General features: G+C 37.7%; 1 protein-coding gene and 1 non-coding gene across 25 annotated transcripts; both read right to left on the bottom strand.

Moving 5' to 3' along the window:
* Positions 1-18: 18 nt before the first annotated feature.
* Positions 19-27,973, bottom strand: LOC121877374. Of its 24 annotated transcripts, none has more exons than XR_006090990.1 (8): positions 27,907-27,972; positions 16,353-16,437; positions 13,657-13,809; positions 4,501-7,575; positions 4,384-4,455; positions 4,289-4,336; positions 4,100-4,188; positions 19-3,871 (listed from the first exon to the last, which is right to left on the bottom strand). XR_006090990.1 is itself a non-coding variant. In XM_042383110.1 (4 exons), exon 4 carries the CDS (start codon positions 7,283-7,285, stop codon positions 6,515-6,517), a length of 771 nt encoding a protein of 256 aa, XP_042239044.1. In that variant the 5' UTR covers positions 7,286-7,575; positions 13,657-13,809; positions 16,353-16,437; positions 27,907-27,923; the 3' UTR covers positions 4,474-6,514. The 24 variants fall into 24 exon arrangements, 1 of the variants encoding a protein (XP_042239044.1); XR_006090989.1 differs by having other exon boundaries at positions 4,289-4,312; positions 27,907-27,971; XR_006090978.1 differs by having other exon boundaries at positions 4,289-4,455; positions 27,907-27,968.
* Trnak-uuu lies at positions 17,979-18,051 on the bottom strand. The gene has a single exon. It is a non-coding gene; the product is annotated as a tRNA-Lys (tRNA).
* Positions 27,974-27,989: the final 16 nt, after the last annotated feature.

The following is a 27,989-nucleotide window of genomic DNA, read 5'->3' as shown; positions in this document are numbered from 1 at the left end:
GGAAATATACTGTAAATATACTAGTGAAATTTTTATTTAATATACAGTATATGTATATACAAAACAAATATACTACAGTATATTGACATGAATGTAGTGGCACTTTTTCCACAAATTCTAGTTTCTAATATTTTTGTCTTAATGGGATTACAGAAAAATTTTTGTCCAGTACAGTCTGCCGTACTTGTTACAGACATCATCTCAACAGGTTTCCATTACCGTACTCTGAGGGACCTGTATTAGTTTGCAATAATAACTACAGAACAATCCTTTACATAATATATTCCTTTATGGAAGCATTAATATTGTAAACCATAACCTCAATACTTAAGTATTAACATTGTAAACCAGAAAATCTTAAGTGCTATAGTCTATATAAATACGTCTCAAGGTATCGTGTTTTACCAATACCAAAACGTGCACAACTTTGTGAGATCAAACGAAAGTCTAGTTATATATATACAATGTAACTTTCTTGACCTCATTCAACAGTTTTCAACAAATAAGTTTGGCTTATACAGTAGTTTAAACTTAGGGTAATTATTTCTGATACTACAGTACAATACTTGGTTTTGTATTGATTTAGCAGAGGCAAAATTAAAAAATCATAAAATAAAGTGCTAATAAAGCTGCGGTCACACGAGTTTCTCCCGGAATAAATCCACCGTAGTGTTGATTTTTCAGAGACAACTTATTTGTTGTCAAAAGTGGGACGATACTGAGCGTCAGTACTGTGGGTTGACATTTGTTGTAGAGAATATTGTATTTATTAAATTTACACCACATTATTTTTTTCTTTTTAACGCCAAAACATACAAAAATATAAAAAGTGTATTAGATCAATAACAAAACACGAGCAAAAATGTCATGGTAAATGAACAATACATCATGACGTGAATTTCATTCAACTCATCAGTACTGTACTTGTTTCACTTTTGAATATAAACATCGCCTGGACGCTACAATTTTATTTATTTATTCAATTTTGGTCTTGTTTAACAGGACGACACATCTCACTAAAGCGTTAATGCTGCCATCCTGCTCTCCAACTGGGCTCAAACATGCTGCTTGAGCTGGGCGCCTGGCTGATGGTTCCTTTGGCCAGTGTGCGGATCACACCATTAACTTATGGATTTATTGCACAGAAAACTCTTAAAACTCTAGTATGACTGTAGCTTAACGGTCACACTAGTGTTCCGTGCAAGATATCCATGATAGCAGTTTATCCACAGGCAATAAGTTAATGGTGTGATCCGCACACTGGCAAAAGGAACCATCAGCCAGGCGCCCAGCTCATGCAGCATGTTTGAGCTCAGTTGGAGAGCAGGATGGCAGCATTAACCGCTTTAGTGAGATGTGTGGTCCTGCTAAACAAGATGTGAATTGCACGAAAGCGCTTGGGAACTTCGTGTTTTCTTCTTTCCTTGTGGTTATCATTATGTACCTGGATCACGTGCACCCACAGTGATTTACTTGCATATATATATAAAATGACTAGCGTCCAGGCAATATTTGTATACATAAGTGATGCAAGTACCCTGTACTGTACTCCCAGAGTCAAATGAAATTCCTGTCGTGATTTACCCTTATTACAGTTTTATTATTTTTCATTACTCTGACATTTTCCCTATGGTGGATTTATTCCGGGAGAAACTCTCGTGTGACCGCAGCTTAAGGAAACTCCAACCTAGTAGAGAACTGCTGTACTTACTTAGTGATATATTCACCAAAATGTACATGACTGGCACTTGTATCATACATAAATAGCTGGAGGAGTAAGTATATAATGCACAAAACATACAAAGGTGTACAGTATACAATATATTAATTACATTCATTCAACTACAATTATCATTATATCCTTAGAACAGCAGCTACCAAGATATTTAATACTGCTGAAAAAGCTTAAATACTATTTTCAGTAAACATTTTTTTTATTAAATTTTATAACTAATTTTACCCTCATGCTTTACTGTGAACATCTTGTTCTAGATAAGAAAGCAGCAGCTGGAAGAAAAGGCATTTGCTAGTCAAGTACTAATTTTTTCCTTACAAATTAAGTCAATGACACTGAGGATGTTCACAACCAAAGTCATGTACATTACATAAGAGAAGCCCTGAAAGTACAACAGGTTTTAAAGTATTGTGTATCAAAGTGCAGGTTACCTGTACAACATTCAATAAGTGCCAGGATCAAGTTATGATAAAAGGCAAACATCGTCAGTGCCACCTACGACTTGAGAACAATATCAACTGCAGTTTAACGAATAAAGTGTAAATTTGGCTCCCGGACAGATGGCCGACGGACATTTCACCGACGGACATTTGACCAAACAGACATCTGGCCGAACGGACATTTGGCTGAATGGACATATGGCATTTTTTATTTATTTTTTATTTTTCTTTCTTCTTTGCAATTTTTTTTTTGCACATTTACTAAAGGATAAAAGATATTTATTGTAATGTAAATGCTTCTTTGCAATGTATTTGCTTTATAAAACAAAGGATAAAAAGATGACAATTTCAATGTGATACATTTGCATGATATAGTTTTTTTTTATGTTACTTTTAAGACCATGGAATTCATACCAACGACAAGAGGAGGAAGATGGCTTTTGCTTGACGGCTACGCCTACATCGTTGATAAACGGAAAGACAATGTAATATATTGGCGATGTGAACGCAAAGGAAGTTGTTGACCAGTGGTCTTTGAAAGCAAGAAGCTGTAAGTTTCGAGGTGTTGACAGAATTAGCAGGTTGTCACTTTAATGGATGACAAAGTCTTCTCCTCTAATTGATTTCCGTAAGTCGTCAGTTAATAAGTCCCCGTCTGGTGCCATGCGTTGTCTGTGCACCATTCTTGCCAGAGTTTCTTTCATAGGAAGAGCACCTGCAGCATCAAGTGGGTACTCACTGGTGCAGTTTTGTATAATAGTCGATGTCACTTCCTCCCAACTGTCAGGCTCTTTCTTTAATTTTCTTTACTGTTTTCAAGGACAGGTTACGTCCAGCATCAGGAGGACGTGAGTGATTACTTGCTTCTCCTTGAATAACGTCGTCTTCTGTTTTCAATCGTCCCCAACAACTTCCTTTGCATTCACATCGCCAATATATTACATTGTCTTTCCGTTTATCAACGATGTAGGCGTAGCCTTCAAGCAAATGCCATCTTCCTCCTCTTGTCGTTGGTATGAATTCCATGGTCTTAAAAGTAACATAAAAAAAAACTATATCATGCAAATGTATCACATTGAAATTGTCATCTTTTTATCCTTTGTTTTATAAAGCAAATACATTGCAAAGAAGCATTTACATTACAATAAATATCTTTTATCCTTTAGTAAATGTGCAAAAAATACATTGCAAAGAAGAAAGAAAAATAAAAAATAAATCAACTGTCCGTCGGCCAAATGTCCTTCGGCCACGGTAAATTCGATGGATGAGGGAACTGACTGGACCACAGGCAGACTCCTTCAACTTATAATAACTAACAAAGCAAAAATTAAATACACCACAAAACATAACAAAATAAAACTTCTGTCTTAACCAAATATCAATATAAATTTTTGCAGTTATGATAAGTTAATAGTATTATCAGTTCATAAATATTTGTGGTATATTCTTTTCCATAATAAATTACAAAACCTAATACAGAATAGATGTAATGAACAAGTGTATAATAATGCCCTGGGTGATGCACCCACAACATTCACAGAAAAAACTGGCACCTCGCCACACTGGATAACTGGCACCTCGCCACATGGATTTAATGACACAAATCATAATAGAACACTGGCACCTCGCCACAATGGATAACTGGCACCTCGCCACACTGGATAACTGGCACCTCGCCACACTGGATAACTGGCACCTAGCCACATGGATTTAATGACACAAATCATAATAGAACAATCGCCACACTGGATAACTGGCAGATAACTGGCACCACACTGGATAAGCACACATGGATTTAATGACACAAATCATATAGAACACTGGCACTCGGATAACTGGCACCGCCACACTGGATAACTGGCACCCGCCATGGATTTAATGGAACACACCTGGCACACTTCTCGCCACACTGGATAACTGGCACCTAGCCACATGGATTTAATGACAAATCAATATAGAACACTGGCACTCGCCACATGGATTTAATGACAAATCATAATAGAACACTGGCACCTCACCACACTGGATAACTGGCACATGGATTTAATGACAAATCATATAGAACACTGGCACCTTGGATTTAATGACACAAATCATTATAGAACGCTGGCACCTCGCCACACTGGATAACTGGCACCTCGCCATACTGGGTAACTGGCACCTAGCCACATGGATTTAATGACACAAATCATTATAGAACGCTGGCACCTCGCCACACTGGATAACTGGCACCTCGCCACATTGGATAACTGGCACCTCGCCACACTGGATAACTGGCACCTAGCCACATGGATTTAATGACAAATCATTATAGAACACTGGCACCTCGCCACACTGGATAACCGACTCCTCGCCACATGGAATCATCGGTGACATATATGACACAAAAAAATAGTTCCTTGCTAAAAGAAAGTAATGTAATACAAAATCAGCCAAACATTTAAGCACTGGGATATTTAGCTTGAGGCCATCCTATCTTTTAACATCTTTATCTAACTAAAAAGCCAACTGTAAAGATACTGATTCCTATGTTACTTCCTATTATCATAAAGGTTTCCATCAACTTCATGAAGCCCATTTTCAAAACTTTTTAATTTGTCAAAATATAATCAAATCTTTTTCATTCTAAGTATTTGGGTAGCACCAATGCCTTAAAGAAAAGAACGCTGAGCAAGCAAAATGTTTCGAAAAAAAAATATAAATATTACAGTACTGTACAATATAAGGAGTCTCACGGGTCACATTTCCTTTTATTAATTTTTCAGGGGAGAAGATCCCATTATATCAACAAGGACGACAAAAATTAACGAGAGGAAAGAGTCCGTTAACATTCCATACATGAATATCAAGGCGACTTCCCTTTAGTGTCAACATAAATATGGCATCATTGTTGATTTATGATTGCCTCACCTGAATAAAAGAGGAACAGTTATTTTCATAAGGCAAGTAACCTATGAGGCACCATGTATAATATTCCTATGTTCTGTTTTTGGATTCTGATCCATTTAATCACCAAGTAATCTCTTATTAGTTAATGAAGTGATACAATAAATGGAAGTTTGCCTTCATACCATAATAAATGTCGGAAATATAAGTGTACCTGTACAATCAAAGACAAAAGTTGTGTCGCGGTTTTATCCGAAGATTAAATATAACTCGTGAAACATTATGAGAGCCCCCTACCACAAGGCAGAGCAAACCAAAAGTTTAGCCCTTTGGCACATGTTTTCACCAAATTTCATGACACGACTTTTGTCTTTCTTTGTACTCAAACTTATATGAACGACTAGAAGGAGGAAGAAACCTAAACACTTGAATAAAATTATAATAATTCGGTATAAGGGGGCAAAATTCTCAATCTAAGTTTATGATTTTACTTGGGAAAACATTAAATGGATATCATCAATACAGTATGGCTTTGTTTATTGTTTAGGACTACAGAATACCAAGGCTATTCAACAAAAATAGGAAAGGAAATAGGTTAACAATGGCTTCTCCATGGATCACTGAGAATGCTTAACATTTTATACATTGCTGCATCGGGCGACCATCCTGGTACAGTATCTTAATAGTTACATGAATTTAATACCCATAGTGCTTGAAGGAAAACAACTTGTATTTTTCTTACAGTAGAGTATATCTCAATACACTAACCAATAATTAGATACAGAGTCTTTATTATTAACTCACGATTTTTATGATACTGTAATTGGTGATCATCACAAGTACTGTACAGTACCGGTACTGGTTTTACTAAAATCAACTTTACACCAATTAATGCTGTGTAAACAATGCCTCATCTTCAGTGTCCCCTGACATGGCAAGAAAAAATGCACAATTCCTCACAGTACCCAAGTTTAGTTCATTATCCAAGGGTGTGGACTGATGAAGCCAATGTGACCCACAAGGAACCTTTTCTACTGGGTTTCTATTTGTCCACATCCCATAAGAAAATTAATGTTCTTATTTGGGTGAGGAAATTTTAACAATTTAATGAAAATTGAGCAACAAGGATTAATCAAATGGCCACCAAGGTCCCCAGACCTCACACCTCTCAATTTCTTACTCAGGAGTTAGTGCTGTATATCTCAATAGATATGCTACCATTCCTTCACACGGAAAAGCATAAAAAGGAACTAATAAAGCTAAGGTGCACAACCTGAGACACACTGTACAACTCCAAAAGTAAAAAAAAAAAAATCATAAATTTAATTTTAATCATTGTTACAAATGTCACTAGAAGATTCATAAATCATTAATGTGAAACCATGTGTCCTGCTCTTAAGTTTCTATTAGAAAGGTAGCATAACATGTTTAATAACAACATGTTTATTCATTTTTAGTTGACTGATACACCCAAATGTTTTACCACCAGAGCCAATCGCTTTTTGTCGTTGAACAGCTCATGAAATAGTTTCAATCGCTTCTGGAGCTCTTGATTTTGTTGTCTCACTTGCTCAAGCTCTTGTGCTAGCTTGGATACCTCCGCTGAAACAGACTCTTTTACCTTTGTTTCTTGGATTTTTGGCGACATAACCGTGGTAGGATCGTCCACGGAACTGCTTTCTCTTGTTTTTCCACACACACAGGCAAACTTTGCTCGAGGCTCACTGCTACTCGATTCATTTTGGTCTCCTTCTTCAGGCTCCACTGTGTATGGCCTTTTGCGTGTGTTTACCTCTGATCTATCATTTCTCCCTCCAGACTTAACATCTGAATTGTCATCTGACTGCGATGATACTGCAGTGGGGGTTGTCGTCTGTGCCACAGCTCCTTGAATTTCATTGCCAGCTGCCTTGGCAACATCTGCTGGTCTTGAATCATCTTCCGATTGATTATGCCTTAATTCCTCAGTTTGACTGGCAGGCTGAGCAACAGTCACTTCGTCCTCATAACCAGTTTTGCCATCTTCCTTGGTGGATTCTGATGACTTTATCAATGTTGTTATTGTGATTGCTGATGGAAGTGTTGGTTCAACTTGGACAGCTGCAGCAACTGTTGAGGAGCGTGAAAGGTCCCAGCATAGAGACTTTGCCTTCTTGTCTGTCCCACTTCCTGGCACACGAACAAATGAACGCACAGGATTCCCAGTTTTATATGAAGCAACCATCTCGGTGCTTTGAAATGAAGTATTCAGTTGGAGAATTTACCTGGTTTATCAACTGACCCTTGGGTCAGGTGTATGGGATGAAGTTTTCTATTCCTTCAATGCGGTGACAACCCGCATTAAACAAACAGATTCTTCTCAAGGATAGTGGTGAGTAGCTGACCAACTTACCCAATGTGGTGACAACCCACACCAGGAGAGCCAATCAGCAAAAATGGGAGGAAGAGGGTGGTTGCTTGTAGAGCAGCCCTTCTAGCCGTCACTTGTGGAACACCACAGATCGCAGAAGAGACCTGTAAAGAAGAATACTTTTAATATTGAATTACATACTCATAAGTTTAGTTTTATAAATACAGCAATTCTCCCAATCCATGGGGGTTTGGTTTCATACAGATCCCAGGGATTGTAAATGTCTTAAAGTAGGTCAACGGTGTTTATAAGAAATAAAATAATGTATTTGTACTGTATACATTTGGGTCTCCCGATACAGTACAGGTATTACCCTATATTATAGTAAAGTCCACACAATAATTTATATTTTCACTGAGCATGTTCAATAAACACGAGGAAAAAATTTAAATACAATTAGCAAAATCTATGGAAAATATAAAATTTAATTAAATGTTAATATATATGGTACCGCAGCTGTTACAAAAGACCCCCACAATACCCTCCCCCGAATGGAAATTGTTTATGTTAAACAAAATTACAAAACCACTGTTTTTTCACATTTATCCTTTTCAGGATAAACACTTGCCTTCAATGCAAAATCTAAGATTAATATATCTTATGACGTGACTTTCAATATTGATTCTTTTCCTCTAATATAACGTTTCTCCATTTATTACGGTAATATGTCAAGGGCAGTAATGAACGGTGGTTGCAAGGGGTCTTCTACATGCTTTCAGCCAGACCACATCATATATTGTCGAAATTGTGAGTGAAAAGAACCAGTACAGCACAACAACCATCACATCAACTAACTGTGTTACCCTTATAAGTGTACACAGAAGTAAGGGATCACCGTTAAGTTCTCCACCCTAGTTTTTTTTTACCTAAAGAATAACCACCCTAAATATTATTTTTAATGCCATAATGGGAATTTAATAACCAAACTACAGTCGTTATTTATCTTTTTTTTTTCATGGGTGATTTGAATGAATATGACCTCTGTATCTGTGGGATATAAAGGATATACTGTATGACCTATTTCATACTAGAAACAAAAATGATTTCTTCCAAAGTGGGAAGGACTTTGAAGAGTGGGAGAATGTGGAGGGAAAAATTTAAAACCTTACCTAACCTTTCATACCAACAATCTTAACTTATTTATGTGATGGCAACGTTAAAGTGAATTGGTGAACCTGGTTTTGTACACAACCTAGTGTTTATAAAGGTTGGACGTGATCTGGACAAGACGATGCAAGAATATTGATGGAGTTTCAGGTCGTTAAACAAATTTATGCGAGATATTGTAAATTAAAATCTCCTTCACGTGAACTTTACATGACCTGCTGAACCAATCAGAGGACACTTCAAATCTTTTGGGAAATTTATTAATGGGCAAAAATTTTAACTACAAATATTCAATAGTGTTGATGCCTCCCTCATGAGCTAAACACCGAAAATACGCAAAAAAATTTTTAAAATAATAACCGTTTCTTCCACTATAAGTTTATTAAGGTAAGCCTTTTATAGGATTAGGACTTTCCTATGTTAGACAAGGTTGAGTCAGGTTTTCATTTTTTTTTTATCCCACACTTGACTTCACTTTCAAAGCCCTGACCACTTTGTGATTCATGGTTGCATCTCTTTAAATATACATTTCCCACAGAAGTCAAGGCCATATCCAATCAAATCAGCACGCTAACATAGAATATCCTTTTTTTTTTCATTACCAAATTCCCATTATGGCATAAATATAATCTTTACAGAGATTTCTTTTCTAAAGAGTTTTCCTTAGGTGAATGGATAACCCAGGCAAGTCCTTAAATTTTAGCATATACTATACAGAAATATATTTCAGTGTAGCTTTGTACAGTAGCTGGGTATCTTGGCATTTTAACTTAACAGCTTGCATTGGGTGTAATAGAGCTGATATAAGAACATAAGAATGGAGAAAACTGCAGCGGGCCTATTGGCCCATACTGGGCAGTCCCATTTACACCCAACCCCTATTGCTCATATAAGCATCCAACCTATGTTTGAAGCTATCCAGAGTCTTCGAGTTAATGATGATAATTGGTAACTTGTTCCATTCATCCACTACTGTTTCCAAACCAGTGTTTACCTATTTAACGCCTATATCTAATTTAAAACCAGTGTTACGAGTTTGCTCCTGGTTGGATAGTTTGAGTTCCTTTGTATGTCCCCTTTGTTTAGCCCTGACTTCCATTTATACACCTTTATCATGTCGCCCCTCGCTCTAAATCTCTCGAGGGAGTGCAAATTAAGATGCCTTAACCTGTCTCTATACTCAAGGTTCCTAATTCCCAGGATTAGTCTTGTCATTCTGTAGTACCAGAATCCTGGAGGATAGCGAATGTAATACCGATTTTCAAGAAGGGGGATAGATCACTATCCTCTAACTACCGCCCAATCAGTCTAACATCAATAGTAGGCAAATTACTGGAAGCAATCATTTCAAACTCGATACGAAATCACCTGGAGAAGCACCGATTGATCAATGATTCCCAGCATGGCTTCACAAGCGGACGTTCTTGTCTAACTAATCTATTTACATTCTTTTCATCAGTTTTCGAATCGGTGGACGAGGGGCACAATTATGATGTGGTATATCTCGACTTTAGCAAAGCCTTCGACAGAGTCCCCCACGAAAGACTAATTAGAAAGGTAAAAGCACATGGCATCAAAGGTAACATCCTTAAATGGATTAGGGCGTGGTTACAGGATAGGAAACAGCGAGTGAGCATTAACGGCACTAAGTCCCATTGGAGCAACGTCACAAGTGGAGTTCCCCAAGGCTCAGAACTTGGACCATTGTTATTTATTATATACATAAACGACATAGATATTGGCATAGACAGCAACATAAGTAAATTTGCTGATGACACTAAAATAGGACGTGCTATTAAATCTGATGAGGACTCCGCAAAACTACAGGAAGATCTAAACAAATTTTTCGAATGGTCTGAAAAATGGCAGATGAAATTCAACGTGGACAAATGTAAAGTACTCGGTATAGGAGATGTAAACAGGGAAACCAGATACCAGATGAACAACGATGCCATAGAGAAATCTGACTGCGATAGAGATTTAGGAGTAATGATAAGTAGGAACCTTAAGCCAAGTAAACAATGTGTTTTTGCTCGTAACAAGGCTAATAAAGTACTTGGGTTCATACAAAGGAGTGTTAGTTACAAGACTAGCAAGGTCATCCTAAAACAGTATCTTGCGCTTGTGAGACCACACCTGGATTACGCAGTTCAGTTCTGGTCACCGTATTACAGGATGGATATAGAATCATTGGAAAGAATTCAGAGGAGAATGACAAGACTAATCCCGGGCATTAGGAACCTTGAGTATAGACAGGTTAAAGCATCTTAATTTGCACTCCCTCGAGAGACGTAGAGCGAGGGGCGACCTGATAGAGGTGTATAAATGGATGTCAGGGCTAAACAAAGGGGACATTACAAAGGAACTCAAACTATCCAACCAGGAGCGAACTCGTAACAATGGTTTTAAATTAGACAAATTTAGATTTAGGCGTGAAATAGGTAAACACTGGTTTGGAAACAGAGTAGTGGATGAATGGAACAAGTTACCAAATATCATCATTAACTCGAATACGCTGAATAGCTTTAAACATAGGTTGGATGCTTATATGAGCAATAGGGGTTGGGTGTATACGGGACTGCTCAGTATGGGCCAATAGGCCCGCTGCAGTTTCCTCCATTCTTATGTTCCAAGGATTCTATATTCATTTTGTAATACGGTGACCAGAACTGAACTGCGTAATCCAGGTGAGGTCTCACAAGCGCAAGATACAATCTTAAGATGACCTCGCGAGTCATGTAACTAACACTATCAATATCAACTAATTCTAAACTTTACTGATACAATTTTTGTTTTTATTATATTTTTACCGAGTAATTTTCTACGGAATTTCATTTCTTATTCTGCTAGTTATCCTTTTTAGAAAAAAATGAAGGGAAGATTAGGTTGGGTATATGTGCCTTTAAAGTTATTTTTCATTAAAGAGTACTAGAGATTCTCAGATAGTTTACCTAGTTATAATTTCCAGTGACAATATAAATGGGTTAATATACAAGGGTCGTTCAATTGTTTTGTTTGGGCAGTTCATTCGATTAGTCTCAAGTAAATTTTGCAGTAACAATGAGCGCTCCAATTGAATTTTGTACTTTGGAAGAAAAATGATTTTTTTTATTTATTTTTTTAATTTGGAAGGGATAAAACCAAGTGAAATTCATAGCAGAATGTCACTTCAATATGGAAGCAATTGCATCAGTCGAGCGAACATGTACAAGTGGGTTGAACAATTCAAGGTTGGTCGAACAAGCATTGCGAACAAAGATCATGCTGGACAACCAGTTGAAGTTTCAACACCCATAGTGCACCAGAACATCAAGTGGAAATTTGGGGGTGACTTTGCCACACCCTGCAGAGTTCACATCTCGCACCATCAGACTACCACATATTTAGTCCGCTCAAAACAGTTTTACATGGAATGCATTTTTTTAATAATGAACAGGTGAAGAAAGAAATCCGAAATTGAATCCAGAGTCGGCAGATAGAATCTTACACCACAGGAATAAGAAAACTTGTAAAAAGATGGACAAATGCATAGCTGTAGAGGGAGATTGTGTGCTAAAATAGGTATGATCATTAATAATAAATCATTACTTCTCCAGTTACAGTCATTTGTCTTGTTACTTACTGAATTGCCCTTGTATATGGATTTCTGTATTTCTACCTTTCACTGTCTGTAACCCAAAACTACACATAGATCAAAAACAAAACGGTATTCCTCACTCTGTAGTGTCCATATCAACATGTGATATACGTATGCTATTCCCACTGCTTTCAATTTACTTCTATGGAACTGGATGTGGGCCCTGATCTTCATACATACAATGCTCCCTCATGGATAGATTTGGAAAAGCACTAGTGGTGTAGAAATCACAGCCTACCTGCTTCTTCACAGGAGTAAACCCCAAAATATCTTGACATTGATTCTTCTATACTAGTGTAATATTTGGGAAAATTTTAGTTTGTCATCCCTGTATTTAGATATCAAAATTTACTGAACCAATTCCCCGGGTGACCTAAACAGTTAATATCCGTTTAGGTAATGGCTGCAGCAAAATTTTGGTATTTGGTTATTCTAGGATTATTAAAACAATAAAAATAAAGGTTCAGATTTGAGGTTAGGTTATGTTTGGTTAGGTTATGTTTGGTTAGGTGTGTTTAGTTAAGTTAGGTCAGTGATTCGGAAATTTAAATATTATTGAGAATATTTTTTATGTATTTAGATGTGTTTTATTCAAATCTGACCTTCATTTCTTGCGTAAATGAGCGAATTTTGTATTTTTTTTTTTACAAACTTCGTTCATTTGCCCCCCAAAAATGTTAGATTAGGGTAAAACACAACTAAATACACTCACAAAATACCCTATTCTCATAAAAAAGGATCCACAGCCATTAAACAAATACTTTCCTAAATTTTTCCAGAATGTTTTATTTTCTGACTTTGGGGTTCCAGCCAGGCCACCTGTATTAACCCAAGTCACTGTAATAGTAAAGTACTCTACACCATACACGTTAATTGCTAAAAACCAACAAACATAACTTTTATCACAATTTTATCCTTTCACAAACTATTCAGCATCAATGATAAGGCAAGAAATATTTATATCCGGTACACAATAAATTACGCCTGAATCTTCCCTATTTCAAGTACAAATTCCACGAAATGCAACATTAGTCAAGAGACACAACCCTCTCGACTTGCATGAACACCTTTTAACTGGTTTGCCTTGTTAACACGTTTTATAAAATTAATCATTAATCGGTATCGTGCTTCAAAAGACGTCACCAAGGGATCAGCCTTCTATGAGAACACTATCATGTCATTTAATCGTTAACTTAAGATTCTACGTACGTACACTAAACATAAATTAAAATAATATTGGATAAGTAATTATTAAATGGAATATCGCAAGCAAACGATAATATTTGTATTAAATGTTGCAAGTAGTCACAGGCAACAACGTGATGCCACATCCTACACTTTCACTTCACTTTATCTTTGGGCCCACTAAACAATATTCAACTTATTATACACAACAGACTTTGTGCTACCATGTTTCTTAACGATTTTCATGAAATATTACCTTAATTACGTGCTTCAGAACGCCCACCTGGACGAAATATCTTGAAAATACGCTCACCACCTCCTACTCCACCAGGTGCTAGCTGTAGACTGAGTGACTGGGCTCACGTTGTGGACGTTGGCTGTTGTGTTGCCAATACCATCACAGTCTTTGCTGGCACGTCAATAACTTGGTAATTATTGTAAAGTTATTTCACAACCATACGTAATATACACGATTTGTCATATTCAATATCGTATATTCGACAGTAACTCTTTACATAATGCTTTAAGAATATATACTCCGTATTACAACTACGGAAGGTCTAAACTTGACAACACTGTTCCCCTCACACGTTCAGTTCAGGTCCACTGTCTAGTAGTTTCGAATACTCGCACAGCAATATGTACACAATGTGCCGCATTTAGCAACTAATGGTAACGTTAACGATTCAACTAATGGTAACGTTTATCAACTAATTCTGGAAAACTATTGTATAATTAAAAAAAATTATACAAAAACTAAAATCTTTATACTGTATCGTTACTCATATCTAGATGTTATAAGTGGCTGTTTATAAGACTAAAACATTTATGCAGAACCTATGAGACGTATTTATGGAGAATCTACCATCTAAGGTAATGTCTGACACACACGCACACTTATATACTGTCTAGTTACGAAAGGATAAGTTCAATTTTGACAATATTTTGGCTGCCTTATTTGTACCATACTAGTATTTACATAAGCTAAGCTGCCTTCTCAACACTATTTAAGCAGTGAACTTTTACGAAAAAATCTATAAGAATCAGTGTACCAGGAGGGGAAGGAATGCACGCAGGCGACGTAAAGGTTAACATAATGATAATGACTTAATTGGTGTTTTAGACAAGCAGTCACAGGTAAGGGTCGTATACTGTAGTACAGGGTATCTACATATTTTTTATCACTTCCTACCCTGCGAGCGTTAAATCCGCGCGTGACGTTCGCCCATCCAATATACTGTACCCAGAACCTATAATATATATATATTTTTTTAAATATTTAATATACCATACAGAAAAATTGGGTCAAATAAGAATGAGCCAAGGTGGATGACCAGAAAACTTAAACATGACATAGGAATAAAGAAAGGAATATACTATATATATATATATATATATATATATATATATATATATATATATATATATATATATATATATATATATATATATATATATATATATATATATATATGATAACCATTACACTACTCCCCTGTTTTCCCTTGGTTATCAGCATATACCTAGATCACGCGCACCTACAGTGATTTACTTGCATATATATATATATATATATATATATATATATATATATATATATATATATATATATATAAAAGTGTTTTTTAAGACATTAATTCCTCAGACAATAAGTGAAGCAAAAATTTTGTAGGCAAAAATATCTAACACTAATTCCCTGTATACGAATCGCCAGTAACCGTCCCTTCATTTTACGTTTTCTTTGCATTAGGAGAATCTTGTCTGGAAATGAGATGCGATTTATTCAGATAAATATACTATTTTACATACACTACTGATAACCAAGCTATGATATACAACATGCATGACTTATGTAAAAAAGATTAGGCGCGTCGTTACAATCACTGACACCACAGTACTGTACGCCACTCCCTGCTGTACGATCACTGCGGCAGGAGGTTCTACAGCGCTTTATTTGTTCTTTTATGAATTATTTGTAAGTTTATTGGAGGATAATATAAAAAACATAATTACTAAAGCACTATAGCTTATATTTAATACCGAGGATCTTGTGTTTTTTATTAGGATTTAAAGTGGACAAGATCCCTGAAGCCTTGCCAAGTTCTACAATATTGCCAGAGTTCTCCAGCTTGACTGTAACATGCTAAAAACGTTGTTTCGATTCACAGATGAGTAACGCTTCACGTGACACTGGTCTGAATAAAAGCTATGTTTTCTCGTGATACGTGAACAGCCGCCTCTGACGAGTTTGTATTTCATACTTGTACATCTTGTGTCGGCGTTGAACCTAGAAAAAAAAAGACTCCCGGGATATGACGTAAGCCTGTGTCATAACTGGGAAAGGCTTAACTTACTGTAAGGAGGCCACGTGGCATCCAGCAGGGCAACTCTTAGTTACTCCTACCCTACGCCCCACAAATCACAATTCCCCAACATGAAATGTATTCCTTACACGGTGTTAAAAGTTATGTCGTTTATTATGTATACCGTACACTGCAAACTTGGGGACTGGAACAATGTAGAGTACTCTCTAAACGTTTTTGTTCATATGTACTGCTTCTTACTCTTATTAACAAAATATAGTCCTTCATTGTTGTACTGTATCATATTTTCAAACTATAATTTTCTGTTTTTAACTTTCCGGTTGTTTTACTATTTGTGACATATCGTTAGCAAGACTTGGGTAAAATGAAAATGTTCAAACTAAAAATTTGTGGTCATATTAATAATGGATCTTAAATTTAAAGGTCCTAACAATTTTTATAAGATCAATATTACGTGTTCTTATAATTTTCACTTTCCACATAAAAGCCAGTCTCAAACAACGAATAATTAAAGCCAGTCTCAAACAACGAATAATTAAAGCCAGTCTCAAACAACGAATAATTAAAGCCAGTCTCAAACAACGAATAATTAGTGTGTGAAATGCATAAACTGTGCTTCTCTACTTACCCTTTCTTAGTGGACCACGAGTAGGCAGACGTGTAGGACGAAGACTATGAACACTGTATCACCTCAGCGTCAGAAAGCCATCCTGCTATAAACAAAGATAACACAGACATAAAATATATACATAAGATATTAAGAGATAAGTTGATAGGTACTGTATTCATAAAAACGTCATAGATGGATAGATAGATAAATTCAGCAAAATCGTTATTATTTATATATCGTCAGCCTCATAGTCAGTACAGTTATACAAACGATGTATACAGTATATGCGTAGTGTGTTGTCATAGTAGTTGTCAGGTCAAGTGCTAGTACAAGTTTGTCAGACCAAGATCAAGTGCTATTATAAGTTAAAAGACCAAGTGCTAGTACTAATTGTCAGTCAAGTGCTAGTTGAAGTTCCGTTGCAAAATCAATTCCTAATGAAATTTACACTATAAACTTCAGCTAACAAACTAATAACTCACTACTAAGAAATGTACTCATTAATTATTAGGTATAAAACTAATTGCGCCCATATATTAATTATTAACTATACAAACAATAATTTAATATAAAATTGAGGAGAATATTTCTTCACAATTTTCTTGTCCACGAATCTAACGTTTGATAACGCAGCAACCAGTCAAGGCTATTGAGTATGATAACGCAACTCGTTCCTGGAGTTTGTGGGTAAAAAGTACACTGTATGTTTAGTTGGCGTGTGGTTTGAGTACGTGTGTGTGTGTGTGTGTGTGTGTGTGTGTGACTAACATGAGCAATCTATCATCACCGCCCCAAAGTACACGTTCGCACACAACTTCCTGAACACGAGGGTCTTACAACACGTTATGTACTGTATGATCCCACGTGACTCACACCACTTCACATACAAAGATACAATATACATATACGTTAAATCTAAATACCTAATCACATGTAAATAACATACACAAAAATACATAGATACTGCAATACATACACGCACACACAAACAGAAACAGGTTAAATTAAGTTAGGCAATAGAGAGAAGGTTGGGTTAAGTTGTATTTAGTAAGTCACCTTGAAATGCATATAATAAGTTAAACAATCCTGAAATGCCATCAGATGAACTAGTTGTGACCCATTATTTCTTAACGACAAATAATATCACCCGGAAATTACACACCACTGTCTATTTCACTGGATTAAAACACCTTAATCCTATACAAGAGAGGGATTAGGTTAAGGCAGTGTTTGGATGTTTATTCTTTCAGGCGATTCGATAAATGGGTCATAAGCGGGTGATAAGGGACACACCACCACGACAGACGGATCACAGTCATCCACGTGTATAGACGGAATACCTCAAGATTAACCACCTCAGGTCATTATCCACCTTGCTATTATAACACCCTACACTCGTTAGGGTACCGAGGTTAAGCGTCAAGGTCATGCGAGAGGTCATCATTTCGCCATAACATTGTGTTAAAGCATCTTAAGGTTCCTACACATTATATAATTATTCTATACATTATTGGGTTTAAAAAGAAGATTCAAATTCGCTTCTCATTCATACTGTTCTGGACTTTACTTAACCTAACCTAACCAACATCATCTCTCTGGTCAGGTTGAAATGAACTTGATAATCATAAGAATCTTGAAAACTTACGCCCGAACAGGGACTCGAACCCTGGACCCTTAGGTTAAAAGCCTAATGCTCTACCGACTGAGCTATCCGGGCTTGGTGATGATTAGCCAAAGTGTGTATTGCAGCCTTACTCCTGCCAGTAACAGCAGACGTCTCATAATATATAGAGAGATATATAAAAACCGATTGCTTGTTGTTGGTGTATAATATTAAGGATAAAATTATCGTTCCGGTCATCCACCTATTTGAAATGAAGGTCAGAACCATTCAAAAGGAAAAACATAATTTTAACTTAACCAAATACCATCGAAAAAACATAATTTTAGCCTAACTTAACCAAATACCATCGATTTTTTTTAACCTAACTTAACCAAATACCATCGAAAAAACATATTTTTTTTTACCTAACCTAACCTGACCTTACCTCGCTGGATGACCAAAACGATAATAATAACACATTATAGCCATATTTGACTCGAGACTTGAGGGAACTTGGCTAAAATCCTGCTTAAATCAGACTTCGTGTGGTATGATGCATATTCCATCTATAAGAACTTCGTCATTACCAGGATTTCACCCACAGAGTACTTACACAGGATAACAAATTTAGCCTGATGGGAAGGATATTAACCAGCTTAGGATTTATTAACTTGTTTAACGCAGACTGTAGGCGTGACGTCACTCTTGTTTAACACACTGTAGGCGTGACGTCACTAGTGTTTGGTGTGTAGCTTATGTTTAATACGAGATCATCTGCGGGGAGGTGGGCGGTGTGTGTGGGGGGGGAGCGTGGGAGCCGGTGATCTGGGGAGGTGGGTGGTGTGTGGGAAGGGGGTGGAAAGTATGGGAAATGACACGGGTGGGTGGGTGGGCGGAGGTGTGGTAGGGGACATGACCTCAGTAACCTAACCGAGCCTAATTTAACTTAACTCCTGAACAACTTGACTGACCCAAATAACCTAACTTGACCTCAATAAGTCGAGTCTAAACCTAACTTAGACAATCCTTCCAACTAACTTTCCCGAATCTTAACTTGGTCAAAACTTTGGTCCAATCCAAACTTAAACCATACATAAAAATAAAAATAAATTTATCAACTTAACCAAATACACAACTTAACTCACTTGAACCTTAACTTAACCTAACTTCGAACTGATTTGAGGTTCGTCTCGCGGGGCAACACACCCACACACACTTCCTTCAGCCTTCATGGGGTAAGGACGTGTGTAGTCGGCGCACGGTCTCTTGACCATGGAGAATGACAAGACTAATCCCGGGCATTAGCAACGTTGAGTACAGAGACAGGTTAAAGCATCTTAATTTGCACTCCCTCGAGAGAGGTAGAGGTGAGGGGCGATATGATAAGAGGTGTATAAATGGAAGTTAGGGCTGAACAAAGGGGATATTACAAAGGTACTAAAACTATCCAATCAGGAGCGAACTCGTAACAATGGTTTTAAATTAGACAAATTTAGATTTATGAGGGAAATAGGTAAACATTGGTTTGGAAAAAGAGTAGTGGACGAGTGGAACAAGTTTCCAAATATCATCATTAACTCGAATACGCTGGATAGCTTCAAACATAGGTTGGATGGATATATGAGCGATAGGGGTTGGGTGTAAATGGGACTGCCCAGTATGGGCCAATAGGCCCGCTGCAGTTTCCTCAATTTTTATGTTATGAGACAGCTGCCAGCCTGGTTTGTCGGGCCCTCCCTTTCCCCATCTGGATTTATCAACATCCTCCCTCAACAGTACAGTGCAAAGATTGAAGATCAACCCACAACCAATACACAAAAGTGACAATTTCAACTCGAAAGGAAGAAACAACTGTTAGCGCGACAATCTGAACTTAGCGGCCTGACACCTCGACCTGATGCACCCAGCCCGCGGTACACTCGCCACCCCCAACACTGGATGAGAAGCCAAGAAACACTCCAAACTACACCAGGAGAGAAATGAGGACTCCCTTTTCCACCCGGGTGAGAAACTATGATTCCTAATTACATCATTAGGAACAAGAACCATCTCCAACACCCTGTGTGAGCTGGAGGATCTGCAGCTGTAGTGAGGTAGCGGGTTAGCAGCCAGGTACAACGGCCATCAAGACAGTGGGAAGGACTTTGTTGGCGCCGACATCAGGTCACAAGAATGTCTACAGACCAGCTCCCACAGTTTAATAATAATAATATTATTACCCCCGTCCCCCCACACACAAAAAGAACACACATACAACCATTACGAAGGATTCATGATTCATGTATAATGTCAAGCTCCTGGAAGTGTCCCTGAATAATCACATACACAATCGTAACATCCATAACGGAGGATGTACTACCCCCACCGTGAACAGAACATGTCCAGCGCACCCTTTCTCCTTCAATTTCCGCTAGTTGAATCAGTGAGCAGAAAAAAACTATTTGCGCCATTATAGCGCGGTCTACCGGGACATTTACACGATGATAGCGTGCTGTCTACTGACATTTACACTATAGCGGGTCCGGGACATTTACACTATAGCGTGCGGTCTACGACATTTACACTATAGCGTGCGGTCTATGACATTTTACACTATATAGTGTGCGGTCTATCGGGACATTTACACTATAGCGTGGTCTACGGGACATTTACACTATAGCGTGCGGTCTACCGGACATTTACACTATAGCGTGCGGTCTCATTTACACGACATTTACACTATAGCGTGCGGTCTACCGACATTTACACTATAGCGTGCGGTCTACCGACATTTACACTATAGCGTGCATTTACACTATAGCGCGGTCTCATTTACACTATAGGTGCTGTATATGGGACACTATTTACACTATAGCGTGCGGTCTACCGGGACATTTACACTATAGCGTGCGGTCACCGGGACATTTACACTATAGCGTGCGGTCGGACACCGGGACATTTACACTATAGCGTGCGGCTACACTATAGCGTGGTCTATGACATTTACACTATAGCGTGCGGTCTACCGGACATTTACACTATAGCGTGCGGTCTACCGGGACATTTACACTATAGCGTGCGGTCTACCGACATTTACACTATAGCGCGTGCGGTCTACTTACTATAGCGTGCGGTCTACGGGACATTTACACTATAGCGTGTGCTGACATTTACACTATAGCGTGCGGGACATTTACACTATAGCGTGCTGTCTATGACATTTACACAGCGTGCGGTCTAGACATTACACTATAGCGTGCTGTCTACAGGACATTTACACCATAGCGTGCGGCTGACATTTACACTATAGCGCTGTCTACCGGGACATTTACACTATAGCGTGCTGTCTACCGACATTTACACTATAGCATGCGGTGGGACATTTACACTATAGCGTGCGGTCTACCGACATTTACACTATAGCGTGCGGTCTACGACATTTACACTAGCGTGCGGTCTAATGACATTTACACTATAGCGTGCGGTCTGCGGGACATTTACACTATAGCGTGCGGTCTACCGGACATTTACATATAGCGTGCGTCTACGGGACATTTACACTATAGCGGTCTGGACATTTACACTATAGCGTGCGGTCTACCGACATTTACACTATAGCGTGAGGTCTACATTTCACATTTACACTATAGCGTGCGGGACATTTACACTATATGGGACTATATGCGGACATTTACACTATAGCGGTCTACCGGACATTTACACTATAGCGTGCGGTCTATGTACATTTACACTATAGCGTCTGCGGGGACATTTACACTATAGCGTGCGGTCTACCGACATTTACACTATAGCGTGGTGACATTTACATAGCGTGCGGTCTACCGTGAGGTCTACCGGGACATTTACACTATAGCGTGCGGTCTACCGGGACATTTACACTATAGCGTGCGGTCTACCGGGACATTTACACTATAGCGTGCGGTCTACCGGGGATATCTACACTGCAGGCTGCAATTTAGTATTGATATATATTATTATTTATTATATAGTGATATAGTTTTATAGTGATAGTGATAAATATTTTTTTAATGATCATCATATAAACAAAACGTATAAAGATGTTGAATAGTAGCATAATATTAATGATATAGACTTCGTATCATATTCTTTGTAAGTGATGAACCTAACCTGACCCCCTTTTACAAGGTTGGTTAGGGTCCTGGTGCAGTCAGGTCAAGTCCGTAGACTACGGATACTGTGGTAGACCGCACGCTACAGCAGCACCCACCATTTTCTATAGGCAGTTATTGTAAGGCGTTTTCGATGCACGGAATAGCTAACGCATTAGCTATTCTATATCCGCAGACGCTGCTTTTGGTTTGTGCGCATGACACTTGAGCTAACACCTCGATAAGGCCCAAGCGACACAAATAGCTAACAACCAATCAGCGATTTCTCCCGGTGAAAATAATGCTGATCATGGCCGCTTATGGAAAACATTTTGATTAATATTGAAGAGCTGGAGGCATTAAGCATAAGGTATGAAAGAATTGCGCCTGTTGAAACCTTTTTACGTGGGTGCTGTCCGATTTCATTAGTCGTTGGTGACTTTGGTGTAACGATATTGATAATTACTCAAATATGGTTAAAACTTTAATATCATTACTCATAGGATATGTAGTGTGGTTTAAAGCTCCCATCCCGGAGTCCGGACCACCAACCTTTACAACGGGCCTGATTTTTTTTTCATTTATTGTTGACTGATTGACTTTTTTTCCTTTTTCTTTCTTTCCATAATTTTCAATATATTTTCCTCACTATTTCTTTCCGTATTGTGTCCAAATAACAGTTTTCCAATTTTATTTTTTCTGAAGACTGTGTTGTACAGCAGTTATTCCCAAGGCGCGGTACAATGTCGTATTTTTAATGGCAGTCAGGTAACTATTCCGTGCTTCTTAAAACGCCTTATATTCGTTACACCAATTTATCTTGCTGAGGTCTTTTATTATCATACAGAGGTTCTTTGTTATCATACTGAGGATCATCTTTATTATGTTGTTATACTGAGAATCTTCTTTGACATATTTTTATCACATTTTGCCGTTCTTTATCATTCTGGTATCTACCTGATTTCTGTTAAGAATAGAGAGCGAGGAGAGCACTATACATTTATGCTTAATCCTTTGCCTACGATGGTTTAACCCTTTGTAGATTATAGCTTATATTATCGTATTTAAAACCTTTATTGCCATCTTCCTCGTTGGTTTTTACAGGTCATCGTCCTCAAAGGGTTATAAAGTCATCGTCCTCAAAGATTATAAAGACATGGGTTAATCCAACCTCACTATGTAAATAGGCGCGAAATAGGTAAACACTGGTTTGGAAACAGAGTAGTGGACGAATGGAACAAGTTACCAAACATCATCATTAACTCGAATACTCTGGATAGCTTCAAACATAGGTTGGATGCTTATATGAGCAATAGGGGTTGGGTGCAAATGGGACTGCCCAGTATGGGCCAATAGGCCCGCTGCAGTTTCCTCCATTCTTATGTTCTTATGAATGTAATGAGTGAACTGGTAAATTGACGCCTGGGGAGATATCAATACATTATCTTGTAATCTAACCTATCCCGAGATGGCCAGTGTCATATAACAATTCAGAAGCCGTGGCAACTGGTGTCAGAAGCCGTGGCAACTGATGTCGGAAGCCGTGGTAACCAGTGTTAGGCGCCAGTGCAACTCAACTGTCCATGTTTGGGTTGGTTAGTAACAAGAGACGTGCGTTGTGTGTGTCACTAGTTAAGGCTGGGGTGCCAAAACCACCACTAATAACTTCACCATTAACACCACAACAACTTCTATCATTAACACCATCACCACCATTCCTACCCTTAGCAATACAACCACAACTCCTTCCACCATTCCTACAACCACCACAATTCCTATAGCCTTCCCTAGCAACAGTATATTCATCTTATAAATTAAAAACCTATTTTAATATATCGAAATACTTATGATAAATATAATTACTCGTCAACTTTCACATAAGTAAACTGTGTTACATTATATAATATCTATTTACCTATCTGGTGATTTTAGTTAATATCTACCAAGCGTTAATGAAGAGCAAGACGCGGTGGGTTAGCATAGCTCAAGTGGGAAGTGATAGGTGCTTCTTCTCAACCCCGCGGATTTATTCTTTGTTTATTTTCTTATATCTGATGTTACAAAACACACACACATTTCCACAATTTTACTCTCAAATGACTCTGTTGGGAATTGTACTCTTAGAGGTGACTGTTAGGACGCTGTACATGTTAGGAAATGTACTCTTAAATGGCCGTGTTAGGAAATGTACTCTAAGATGACTGTATTAGGAAATGTACTCATAGAGATGACTGTGTTTGGACGCTGTAGACAGTTGTTAAGAAATGTACTCTAAGATGACTGTGTTAGGAAATGTACTCTTATAGATGACTGTGTTAGGACACTGTAAAGAAAGGTCATCATATGAGACTAAAATCGATGACGATACATAAACGAAAATACTAGAACACGCCAAGAGGCCACTACACTGCGGATAAACAAACCCTGAAACCCGACTCGCCACTCCTATCATGTCTATTTTCTTATATCAGAATATGCCAGCCGTACTCGTGCTGCTACACAATACATATGAAAATAAGGAGTCTGCAATAGGCCGGTTGGCCTGTGCATGGCAGCTCCTATCGAGAGTTACTACCACTCTCTATCTAGCCTCCTTTTAAAACTTTCCAGCGTTCCCGCACTTACTACAAAGTTGCTAAGCTTGTTCCACTCGTCCACCACCCTATTTGTGAACCAGTTTCTTCCTATCTCCCTCCTGAACCTAAACTTATCCAACTTGAATCAGTTGCTCCGAGTCCTATCCTGCTCGGATATTATAAGAACTTTATCTATATCTCCTTTATTGATTCCTTTCACCCACTTAAATACTTCTATCACATCTCCCCGCACTCTTCGTCTTTCTAGGGTAGACAGTAATCCTAAGTACAAGGTGATTTACTTTTTCATTATCGTATTAAAATCCTCACGACGATAGCCATAAAAATAATCCTAATCTTCATACGATGTTGGCTATTTAGTTTCGGTATGTCCGATTTTGCAATGGTGTAATGCTAATTTTGTTATGGTGATAGAGATTTTGCCGTGTTAATTCCAATTCCGCACTGGTTCCTATTTTGTTATTAAAAACAGTAAATAGTTGACAATAAAAGCCTGGTGATAATGATAATAATAATATTGTTACGTGATCTGTAGGAGCATAAATAAAGTTATTTTCAACCAACAAATACACAATGAGTCACATGACAAACCGGCGGAAATGAATGCTGCTCATGTTTACGAAATCAACGAACACAGCACAAAACGACTATAATAGTGAGGCTTACGATTATATGGTGAACACAGTGAATAAACAGCATATAGCATTCGCAGGATAATACTAGGCTATGGACGCGTTTTTAATTATAGGTGATGCTTTCAATGTGTATTAAAAGTCGGTATTTCTTATGGTATATAAAGTTTATGGAGGGTAACGCTTCGACATCGATACAGTTAATAACTTTAAGCTTGAGAAGAAAAGAAAATATGTTTGGTAATTAATAATGTTAACTTTATCGTTTTAAACGTTATATTGTACGTTAACCATTTCATCCGTATCTAATCAGCCGGACTGAAAATAAATTATCTTACAAGATAATCAACTACCCAGATGCTAGGTAGTGCCTACTTAGCCAGGAATTCCCCGGCCTCTAGTCTGTCTGGCCTGGAATTCTCGGGGATGTAGCTTCCAGTCTGCCCAGCCGGTAATTTTCGGCCAAGTAGCCAATTACATCTATCTAACAGCCTGCCCAAACTAATTACCAAAATATAACAATGTCTTGGATACAATTTATGTTCTAGTGATGCTAAACGTCACGGAAATTTCCATATTGATCTGTGCTATTTCGCGATTTCTCACACAATGCGCACGAGCAGTAATGAGCACAAAAGGATTTATAAAAATACAAACACAATAATAAGGTTGTTATAAAAAATTTACAACGGAGATTAACCCGTATTTCCCTTTAATTATGAGTTAACAAAAATACGGGACCGGAAACGAGACGAAGCAGATTTATAATATAGGGCGTGGTACAACTAGTGGACTATTGACACGCACATAGTACCTCTTTTGCACTACGAGTATATTAACATATTCTAACAGTTGAAGGGGCAATAAAGATATAATTAAGAAGACTTTACGTATCAGGCTCATAACAAGTGTAGGTATTTATCGAATTTGCTTAGAAAATAAATTCAAAATGTTCGATTTTTATTTATCGGCACACGTTTGAGCAGTAGTATCTTCTAATATAATGTTATCTTCAAGGTACTACATAAGAACATAAGAAAATAAGGAGTCTGCAATAGGCCGGTTGGCCTGTGCATGGCAGCTCCTGTCGAGAGTTACTACCACTCTCTATCATCCATGAATCTATCCAGCCTCCTTTTGAAACTTTCCAGAGTTCCAGCACTTACCAAAAAGTTGCTAAGCTTGTTCCACTCGTCCACCACCCTATTTGTGAACCAGTTTCTTCCTATCTCCCTCCTAAACCTAAACTTATCCAACTTAAATCCGTTGCTCCGAGTCCTATCCTGCTCGGATATTATAAGAACTTTATCTATATCGCCTATATCCCCCTACCAACACAAGAGAACGATACATTGCTGTCAAACATATTCTGCTAAAGGCGTTTACTAGTACACTGCGTATGATGAAATAGCACTAAGTGACTCAAGGCCCTTTATTACGACATTTACCGTCATTGTAACCTAGGAATTTGTTACTCGTCCAGGTTTTTATACAATCTAACACGGATATTCACATATTTTTTTGTTTTCAATGTAAGCTGGACGATGTACTTATGGGGTCAATTAAGGTTACATATTGTTCGCGTCAAGCAGCGTACTGTATATATTGTACAGTACGTAGCATTGTAAGTGTTTTTCATTAAGTAAAAATATTCGTCTTTAAAACAAAAATTTTAATACATATATAAATTCTTATAATTACCAAACATTCACATATGCTTAAGTACATATTAGTTATTTAACCTACTGAAACACACGAATATGTCGATAAACATAAATAAGAACATAAGAATACGGAAAAACGAAATAAATAGGATATCGCGGTAACTTAATGCGGCCAAGAGGTCTCTGTATACCGTATGTCACACTAAAATTAGCTATAAAGTAATACCTTCAATATAAATCATTCTATAGAAGTACATTATGCCGTAGCCGACACAGGTATTCCCCGAAATTCTCCCACGTCATGTTGTACAGGTGCTTCTGCTGTGCTAGAACTTTCCTGCTTACTACCGGTAACACTTGATCCATACTAACACTTGCTGTACTAGATATTTACTCTGTATTAATACTTTTCTGTGGCACGAACTCTTTCTTTATTCCTTCTATACAATCACTATTTTATTGCACTACGTTAGCACTTCTTGATGAACCAATAATATTTCCTGGTGTAATGTACCAAACTAACAATGTGCCTGTAGTGGATGGCTCTCACTGGATCGGTTATCAATTAAAATCAACAAATTCCTCTTAATGTTTGAGATTTTGTTATTTATGAATTAATTAAGTATTTGTTCACGGTGTAAGTTACAGTAAGTTAGTGCAGGACCTTGGGACGGTATAGATCTCTGGTTATCTCGAAAAGTAACGGCAAAAGTACTTTCATCTGGATATATTTCACTTAACACGAGTTTATTAATAGTTTCCACCTCCTGTCTTCACGACTTATTTTATAATGAACAGGTATAACTTTGCTTATTAATTCACCGTATCTACTTAATTACCTTCATATGATTATTTAATCTTACCTTCACTTTAATAATACTGCATCTTCCGTGTGGAGTCGTAATCCAATGTTCGTTACTACACACAACACTAAATATTCCCAGAACACAGCATATTCGAACCTTACCTTCTCCTCCAACTGATAGGGATATACTGACTAAACTTCCCGACTCAGTGGTCGATGACGATAATTTTGACCTAAAATGATTC

Source organism: Homarus americanus, unplaced genomic scaffold (assembly GCF_018991925.1).
Source record: "Homarus americanus isolate GMGI-L3 unplaced genomic scaffold, GMGI_Hamer_2.0 scaffold367, whole genome shotgun sequence".
NCBI classification, from domain to species: Eukaryota; Metazoa; Arthropoda; class Malacostraca; order Decapoda; family Nephropidae; genus Homarus; species Homarus americanus.
This window is presented reverse-complemented; position numbering and strand designations above follow the sequence as displayed.

Excerpts from the sequence above, each read along its gene's own strand:
- LOC121877374 (XM_042383110.1), bottom strand. The coding sequence starts at position 7,285 with ATGGTTGCTTCATATAAAACTGGGAATCCTGTGCGTTCATTTGTTCGT.